A 9,311-nucleotide genomic window follows, 5' to 3' on the forward strand; every position below is an offset into this window, starting at 1 on the left:
CGCCACCTCGTTCTACCCCCCCAACCCCCTGCTGGCACCGGGCAGCTCCGGGTCTGGGCGGCTGGACACAGCCCTGCTGCTGCGGACAGGGCGACGGGGTGGCTGCTGCTGTCGCGAGCGAGGAGGGTGGCTGCCGGTGCAGCGCACTGTGCGACGCTCTCGGGCCGCCGTCCCCACGGGGGGCGCTCTGCCCACGTGCCCGCGGTGGGGGCCAGGGTGTCGAGTCCACAGAGCCGGGCAGGCCCCCCGCAGCAGCCGGCGCAGCCGCCCTGACCCTGGTGTGTCCGGTTCCCCCGCAGGACTCAGAGCTGCTCAACACCGCCATCCTCACCGGGCGGACGGTCGCCCTGCCCCTCCGGGTGGTGTCGGTGGAGGAGAGCGGCGCCGTGGCCGACATCTCGGAGTCCGTGGAGTGCACGTCGGCCGATGAGGACGTCCTCAAGGTGAGGGGTCTTGGTGGTGGTTGTTAATCCTCAGCCGGGGGTGTGTTCCCGTTGCCTGTTAGAGAGAGTGGGAGGGAGGGAGGGAGGGAGGGAGAGAGAGAGAGAGAGATAGAGAGAGAGAGAGAGAGAGAAACACTGATGAGAGAGGGAGAGAGAGAGAGACATTGATGTGAGAGAGACACATCCATCGGTTGGGTTGGAACCTGCAACCCAGGTTCATGCCCTTGATCGGGAATCAAACCCGGGACCCTCCGGTGCGCGGGCTGGCGCTCTGACCACTGAGCACCACAGGCCGGGGCTCGAGTGTGTGTTGAGACGTGGACCACACCTCCCATTGCCGCCTGGGCCGGTGCCCTGTGACCGCGGGTGGCGAGGGGCAGCTGTGCTGGATGGCAAAGGCCTAGGGCAGGGGTGGGCAAACTTTGTGACTCGAGGGCCACGATGGGTTCTTAAACTGGACCGGAGGCCGGAACAAAAGCATGGATGGAGTGTTTGTGTGAACTAATGTAAATTCAAAGTAAACATCATTACATAAAAGGGTACGGTCTTTTTTTTTTTTTTTAGTTTTATTCATTTCAAACGGGCCGGATCCGGCCCGCGGGCCGTAGTTTGCCCACGGCTGGTCTAGACGCTGAGCTGGACTTTGCCACCTGGGCACCCTGGACCTTCTGCCCCAGGTGTTCCTGCGGGGAGTGGGGGGGGGCTGTGCCCTGTGGGGTGTCTGGAGACTTCCTGCCTTCTCCCCGATAGAGGCCCACAGGGCACCCACTGTGTCCAGACAGGAACTACAGGCCCCGGCGGGAAACATCGCCCCCGGAGAGCCCCGGCCTCTGGCCGGCTGTCCGGCCCCCCGTCACCGTGGGAAGCCGCCCGTGTGTGCATGTCCCTGTGCCCACACTCGTGCGGGGGGCCCTGCGCGTCCCGGGGGCAGTGTGTGGAGAGGCCCGGCCCGGGCGCCTTCTCTCCTCCAGCCACCGGCTGCGGTTGCCTTGACAACACGCTGCCCCCGGATGCGGAGAGCGTTTCTGGCCACTTAATTCTCCGTCGCGGGCCCTGCAGGTTGCTCGCCAGTTGTTATCAGGACGAAATCAGCTGCCCGCAGTCTCCCGGCGTGTGTGTGTGTGTGGGGGGGGGGTCGGGTCCCCCAGGAGCCCCTGCAGCCTGCGCCCCGGACGGAGCTCAGCCCGGCCCCTGGCCCCGGACCGCGAGGGGATGACACCTCGCACTGTGGGCTGGGGACACCCGGCAAAACGAACACCGAAGAGGAAGGTGGCAAAATCACCAGTAGCTGCGGCCGGGGGCTCGGAGGGGCGGGGGGATGTGGGAAGCCGGGGGGGGGGGTCTCAGGGGCTGGATGGCTGCCAATCACTCTGGCCCCCCACCCCCGCCCCCACCCCTCCGGTCTGGTCTCTGAACCAGCAGGACGCCGGGGCAGAGAACTCGGATGCGTTCAGGCTTCAGGCTGGTAACGAAATCGAAGGCCAGGGCTTTTCAGCGCCGGGAACTAATCTGCTATTTTAAAAACACCGCTCAGGGCCCCCGGTTTCCCGGGTCCGATTCCTTCCTTCGCTCTTCGGTGCACGTTTCGGGAGCACCTACTGTGTGCTGTCCAGTCACTAGGGATCCAACACGGAACCAAACAGCCCCAGCCCTCGGTCAAGTCAGCGACAGAGGAGACATAGGAACCCAAACAGGCGGTCGGACGGACAGCATGCGAGGCGGCCGAGACGAAAGGGGGCCATAGAGCCGGGAGCGGGGAGGGAGGCTGGGAGAGCCGCAGTTTTAAGTGGAAGCGTCAGGGACCGTCTCTCTGAGATGTTTACGGGCGAGCAAACTCCAGAAAGGCCTGAGGGTGAGAGGATGGGGAGACCCATCGCAGGCGTGAAAGGAGGCAGCCCTACTGTGTGCGAGCCCCCGGGGGCGTGGTTCTCAGAGCAGGGGACACAGCTCAGGTCCGAGGCCAGGAAATCTGCTGTTTCTGTCTCGGAACTTCATTTCCCTCCCCGGCCCCCTCTCCTAAGTGGCCAGAAAATGACCTGTAGCAGGCGTTTGATTTCGGAACAGTTTTCTTTTTAAGATAATGTTTTTATTCATTTCAGAGAAGAAGGGAGAGGGAGAGAGACAGAAACATCGATGATGAGAGTCATGGATCGGCAGCCTCCTGCGCGCCCCCTACTGGTGGGGATGGAGCCCGCAACCCGGGCCTGTGCCCCGACCGGGAATCCAACCGTGACCTCCTGGTTCCTAGGTCAATGCTCAAGCCCTGAGCCGCACCACAAATTCCTTTGCTGGCGTCCTGCCCCCCAAGGTGGTGGTGGGAGGAGGGACTGCGGGAGGCGATGAGGCCATGAGGTGGAGCCCTCGTAAGAGGGACCTGGGCCCGGCCGGCGTGGCTCAGTGGTTGAACGTCAACTTAGGAACCAGGAGGTCAGGGTTCAATCCCCCCCCCCCCCCGCCCCGTCAGGGCACAGGCCCGGGTTGCAGGCTCGATCCCCAGTGGGGGGCGTGCAGGAGGCAGCTGATCCATGATGCTCTCTCAGCATTGATGTTTCTCTCCCTCTCCCTTCCTCTCTGAAATCAATAAAAATATTTTTTAAAAAATAAATAAATACACGAGTGGGTCTGGGCCCTTTGTGGGAACGTGGTTTCCGCCTCGGCCGCTCGGCCGTGATGAGGGCAGCGAGGTCCCCAGGCCTTCACAGCCCCTTCGGAAGAGCAGGGACAAGCCCCCCCTTCCCGCTCCCCTTCACCTCCACCCCCCCCCCCCACTGCAGCGCCACGCCCTCCGCATAATCACTTCTATATTCTGGAGCCGCAGCTCCCCTCCCACCCGAGCTCAGGAAGGTAATAAACGAGGGAGTCAATGGCCCGTAAATTGCAACATTGATTAAAGAAATGATTGCGGACATAACTCTCACCGGCGATTCTGCCGCTGCTGCAGCCCCGGCCAGGACGGTCTCCACGCTAATGAGGAGCCGGGGACGGGGCTGAAATTGGTTTCCGCCCTGAATCCGGAATGTTCCGGTGTGTAAACATTTTCAGGCCAGTGCTGGACCGCGAGCAGATCGATGGGTATGCGCCCCGCCCACCAGCTCCCGCCCCTGTCCCCCGGCAGACGGGGTGTGTGTGTGTGTGTGTGTGTGTGTGTGTGTGTGTGCCGAGCCCAGCCCTCCCAGCTGCCCCTGCAAACGCCAGTGCGAGGAGTGAAGGTGGAATTGGGCCCAGAGTAGCCATCATGGTCCTGGGAGCCGGGAGAGAGGGTGATGGGGGGGCTCATTGCTCAGCACCGGATGGGGGTGCAAGGGCAGCAGATCAGCGCCGCGGCGGCAGGTACAGCTCAGGGTGGGAACGCGCCCTGTGGAGGCGCCGGGAATGACTTCATTAACTCGGAAACGTTTCCACGAAACTGCAGGACATGCATTTCCATCGCAGGGACTCGCGTTGCCTGTGTCCTCCCAGGAGGCAGTGGCCCCGAAAAGGTTAGCGGGCGGCAGAGGTGCTGTCAGCAGTTTCCAAGTTAACGTCCTGTGTTTCCACGGCTCTCGGCTCCCTCTTGCCTTCGGCTCTCATCACAGGTCCCCGCACCCCAAGGTTCTTGTTTGTTTGTCTGGAAGTGGGTGTGCCCGTGAGGGAAGGACCTGTTCATCCACCAATCCAGCTGTCCATCATTCACCCATCCATCCATCCGTCATTCACCCATCATCCATCCATCACTCAGCCATCCATCCATCTATCCATCCAACTATCTATCTATCCATCCATCCATCCATCATCCATCCATCATCCATCCATCGTCCATCCATCACTCCGTCATCCATCCATCTATCCATCAAACTGTCTATCTACCCATCCATCATCCATCCATCATCCATCATCTATCCATCATCCATCCATCATCCATGCATCTATCCATCAAACTGTCCATCTACCTATGTATCCATCCATCCGCCATCCACTCATCCATCCATGCATTGTCCATCATCATCCACCCATCCATCCATCTATCCACCCATCTCCATCTGTCCGTCCATCCATCCATCCATCCCTTGAGTATCCACTTTGCTGAGCTCCCCCTGAGCAGCTGGTGTGAGGAGCCAAGAGATCAAAGATGAGCCGCGGTCCCTCTTGCCTCCAAGGACTTCTCAGTTTGGCCGCTGATGGGGGCACGTGGGGTCGTGTCAGTCCCGTCCCATGAACTCGGCTCCGCAGACGGTCACGGTGTTTCTCTCTAACCCAGCCTGCTTCTCCTTTCACTTCTCAGTCTTCTCAGATGGAAGAACATATCCCCGGTCTGACTTCCAGGAGGCGTAACTATCACCAAAGTTGGGGGAGGGGCTTCTGGTTTCCAGTCTTCTGCTTGCTGGTCGTGGGGGCGCCCATGGTCAGAGTCCCCCTGGGGACCGCTCCTTCCGGCATCTTTCCAGGGACTCTCCCTCTTTCTCTGTCCCCCTCACTCTGCCCCCCGGGCGCCCTCCAGGGTCACCTCCCAGCAACACCCCCCCCCGCCTCCTTGCCCCCGGACCTGGCCTGGGGGGAACCCGACCTGGGCCTGTGTACCCCCTGAGCCACGGGGTGACCCGGGGATGGTCTCCGGCCCGTGAACCCCTCTCCCCTCCCCTCTCCGTCTTTGCAGGTGTCCGACCGCTGTGACTACGTCTTCGTCAACGGGAAGGAGATGAAGGGCAAGGTGGACGCGGTGGTGAACTTCACCTACCAGCACCTGAGCGCCCCCCTGCACGTCACCGTGTGGGCGCCCCAGCTGCCGCTGCAGATCGAGGTCTCAGACACAGAGCTAAGCCAGATCAAGGGCTGGCGGGTGCCCATCGCAGCCAGTAAGAGGTGAGCCCCGCTGGGGGGGGGGGTGCGGGGGGGTTACACCAGAGCATGACCACGTCTTTGTTTATCCCTCATCGCATGAAAGCAGCCGGCGCAGGGCCTGCGCATAGTAGGTGCTGCTGTTGTCATGGCGATGACCTGTCTTCCGGCCTAACCTCAGCCCTGTGAGGAGACCCAGGCCAGCGGACCCAGCCAGCAGGAGGGCCACCGGCGGCAGGGTCAGCGTCAGACCGGGCCGCTGCGCCCTTCCCTCGGGCCTGGGGTGGGCCGGCCCCTGAGCGAGCCGCCCTGGAAGGGACGAGAGGGAAGCTGTACGTCTTTCCAGCCCCTCGGCCCCCAGGGAACTGGAGTTTGGGGTTTATTTTCTCCTCCTTCTGCGGTTCGGGAATATCTAGGAGCTTGACAAGCTCCGTGACTATCAAATTATTGGATACAATTTAATTGCATTTATGTTTAGTTTTTAATTGATGTCAGAGAGGAAGGGAGAGGGAGAGAGAGAGAGAGGAACGTCGACGATGAGAGAGGATCACGGATCGGCTGCCTCCTGCAGGCCAGGAATGGAGGCGCCCCTGGCGGGTCCCGGGGGGCGGTCAGAGGTGACATGTGATCTGTGTCTTTCTCATGACTGAGCTATGTCGGCGGCGGCAGAGGCTGAGGGTCCGTTAGGGCTCATGTTGTTATTTGTCCATAAGTGTCTTCAAGAGGGAGCTGCCTGAGGCCCTGGGCCTGTGGGGGAGCCCCCTGGAGGCGGAGGCACCCCGCCCTCACCCCCAGGGCCTCTGTGAGCCCCTCCCCTGGCCTGAGCGCCCCTCCTGCCCGCAGGCCCGAGCGCGCCAGCGAGGACCAGGACCAGGATGAGGACGAGGACGCCAGGCGGGGCCGGGGCTGCGCCCTGCAGTACCAGCGAGCCACCGTGCGCGTGCTCACCCGCTTCCTGGCCGAGGGCGCCGGGCCCTGGGCACAGCCCCGCCTCCTGCTCGGGCCTGACTGGCAGCTGGACATCACCCACCTGGTGGCCGACGTCATGAAGCTGGAGGCGCCGCACGTGGCCGCCCTGCTGGACGGGAGGGTCCTGGTCGGGCGAGAGGTTGGGATGGCCACCATCCAGGTAGGAGGCTGCCCGGCCTGAGCGTGGTGGGCGCTGGGGGAGGGGCAGGTGCCCGGCCCTGAGCGTGGTGGGTGCTGGGGGACCGGAGGGGGTGTGTGAGTGGTGAGCTCGGTGTGGTGTGGGTGGGTGGTGAGCTCGGATTCGCGGCCTCTCCTGTCTCTGCCCCTCCGGCCGTCTGGGATTGAGGAACAGGGCACGGAACGGTGTGATGATGGATCTGTCTCATGTCCCGCCCCCCCCCCCCCAGGTGCTGTCCCCTCTGTCCGACTCCATCCTGGCCGAGAAGACGGTGACGGTGTTAGAGGACAGAGTGTCGCTGACAGACCTGGCCGTCCAGCTGGTGGCCGGGCTGTCCCTCACCCTCCACCCCAGCACGGAGGACGGCAGGGTGGTCACGGCTGTGGCCGAGGCGGACGAGCTGCTGCGGGCCCCCAAGCAGGTGGGAGCCCAGCGCCAGGGTGGAGAGGGGCAGGCAGCTCCTGGGCCTGGTTCTGTGGGAGGGGAAGTGGGGTGGGGGGCTGGGGGGGTCTCAGAACCCCCTTCTAGAATGCAGGCCGAGGCACTGCAGACAGAGGCACCCAGCTTACCCACAGGGACTTGGGGTGACCTGAGCCACACTGTCCCCACCTCCCTGATTGATTTATTTTATTAATTTTAAATACATTTCTATTGATTTCAGAGAGAGAGGGAGAGAGAGAGAGAAACATCGATGATGAGAGAGAATCATGGCTCGGCTGCCCCCTGCACGCCCCCTACTGGTTGGGATCGGGCCTGCAACCCAGGCCTGTGCCCTGAGGGGAATCGAACCCTGACCTCCTGGTTCCTACGTCGATACTGAGCCACCGTGGGGCTCTCTGGGTTCTGTTCTAGGGTCTTTGCAGGATGATTGGAAGAGCAGCTGTTTAGTGAGTAAAGGCCATCGCTGACCATCTCTCATGGACAAGGCCCCTCGGTCAAGCCCTTCGAGGTCGTTAAAAAGAGGGGCAGGAGTTTCTCTTGAGCCTGAAGCTAAAATTGCCTTAAGTTCCCCAGGCCGGCGTGGCTCAGGGGCTGAGCATCCACCTAGGAACCAGGAGGTCAGGGTTCGATTCCCGGTCAGGGCACAGGCCCGGGTTGCGGGCTCCATCCCCCGTGTGGGGTGTGCAGGGGCAGCCGATCAGTGATTCTCTCTCATCATTGATGCTTCCGTCTCACTCCCCCTCTCCCTTCCTCTGTGAAATCAATTTTTAAAAAAAAAATTTTTTTTAAGTTGCCTTTAGCTCAGTGGTTCTCAACCTTCTGGCCCTTTCAATACAGCTCCTCATGTTGTGACCCAACCATAACATTATTTTCGTTGCTACTTCCTAACTGTCATGTTGCTACTGTGACGAATCGTCATGTAAATATCTGATATGCAGGATGGTCTCAGGCGACCCCTGTGAAAGGGTCGTTCGACCGCCAAAGGGGTCGCGACCCACAGGTTGAGAACCGCTGCTTTAGCTCAAAACAGTCTGCACCCCAGGGAGGCACATCTTGGGGTGACCCTGGGCCCCCCGCACTTGCTTTAGTGCCTGGTCTGGAACTGGAGGGGCGGCAAGAGGGGGGTGGGGGGTCCTGAGAGCAGAGGCGGCGCCCCTTCCCCTAACCGGCTGCCCCCCCCCGCCCCCCGCCCCCCGCAGGAAGCCGTGGTCAGCGCGTGGCTGCGGTTCAGCGACGGCTCGGTGGCGCCCCTGGACATCTACGACGGCCGGGACTTCACCCTGAGCGCCTCCTCCCTGGACGAGGCCGTGGTGTCCGCGCCCCCGGCCCGCGCCCCGGGGTGGCCCGTGGTGGCGGCCGAAGGGGAGGGCCAGGGCCCGCTGGTGCGCGTGGACCTCAGCATCGCCGAGTCCTGCCAGAAGTCCAAGCGCCGGAGCGTCCTGGCCGGCGGCACGGGCAGCGTCAGGGTCAAGTTCGGGCCGGAGGACGCGGACTCGGGCCCCGGCCGGGGCGGCGCGGAGGCGGCGGCGGAGGAGGACGTGGAGGGCGAGGAGGGCGAGATCCGGAACCAGGCCAGTGACCGGCGGCCCAAGGGCGCGGAGGCCGAGCGCGCGGGCCCCGACGCGCCCCGGGAGCGAGAGGAGGGGACCCCGCGCCGGAGCGGCCCCACGGCCAGGCCGCTGCTGGACAACAAGGCGGCCAGGAGCAGCCGGCTGGACGCGGCCCGGCCGCCCGCCGACGGGCGGGTGCAGAACATCCCGCTGGACCTGAGCCACTTCCCGGCGCCGGCGGGGGCCGGGGCGGGGCGGGCGGGCGGCGGCCTGGCTTCCGGGGCGCTCGGGGCGCCCGGGGCGCGCGGCCTCTCCGACCTGCAGATCGGCATGTTCGCGCTGCTGGGCGTCTTCTGCTTGGCCATCCTGGTCTTCCTGGTGAACTGCTCCGCCTTCGCCCTCCGGTTCCGGCGCAAGCAGCTGCCCCCCGAAGGCCCCGCCGCCCCCGGGGCGACCCACTCGCACGACTGGGTGTGGCTGGGCCACGAGACGGAGCTGCTGGACGGCGTGGGCCAGGGGTCCCCGCCGCCCCCGCCGCCCGAGGAGCGCACGACCGTCCTGGACCGCGGGCCCGCGGGCGGCGAGGACAGCAGCCGCCTCCGGCTCCACGGGGTCGGCTCCCCGAAGCCGGCGCAGGGCCAGGCGCCGGGACCCTCGGCCGATCCGGGGGGCTGGCCGAGCCGGGACCCTCGGCGGGAGCCCCCGCCCTCGCCCGGCTCCCGGAGGCGGAAGGTGCAGTTCGCTGCCATCTCCCCTGGCGGCGGCGGCGGCGGCGGCGGCGGCGGCGGCGGCCCCACCGCCAACTCCGTCCCCAGCGGCCGGGACGAGGACCTCACGTGGGTGTGCCCGGACCTGGGCGGGGGCGCCCCCCACGAGCTGAGAAACTATCTGGAGAAATTCCAGGACGGGGTGTAG

The 9,311-nt window shown here is 64.1% G+C and overlaps 1 protein-coding gene across 1 annotated transcript in view; it reads left to right on the plus strand.

Moving 5' to 3' along the window:
• The window catches only part of TMEM132C (transmembrane protein 132C), a 73,493-nt gene extending 64,182 nt beyond the window's left edge, over nucleotides 1–9,311 (plus strand). The window contains exons 5-9 of the mRNA XM_059675909.1: nucleotides 300–443; nucleotides 5,077–5,282; nucleotides 6,102–6,387; nucleotides 6,635–6,826; nucleotides 8,046–9,311. Coding sequence (XP_059531892.1) covers nucleotides 300–443; nucleotides 5,077–5,282; nucleotides 6,102–6,387; nucleotides 6,635–6,826; nucleotides 8,046–9,311 — 2,094 coding nt within the window. The remainder of the gene's footprint in view (nucleotides 1–299; nucleotides 444–5,076; nucleotides 5,283–6,101; nucleotides 6,388–6,634; nucleotides 6,827–8,045) is intronic.

The sequence above is a fragment of the Myotis daubentonii genome, chromosome 19, assembly GCF_963259705.1.
Source record: "Myotis daubentonii chromosome 19, mMyoDau2.1, whole genome shotgun sequence".
NCBI lineage: Eukaryota > Metazoa > Chordata > Mammalia > Chiroptera > Vespertilionidae > Myotis > Myotis daubentonii.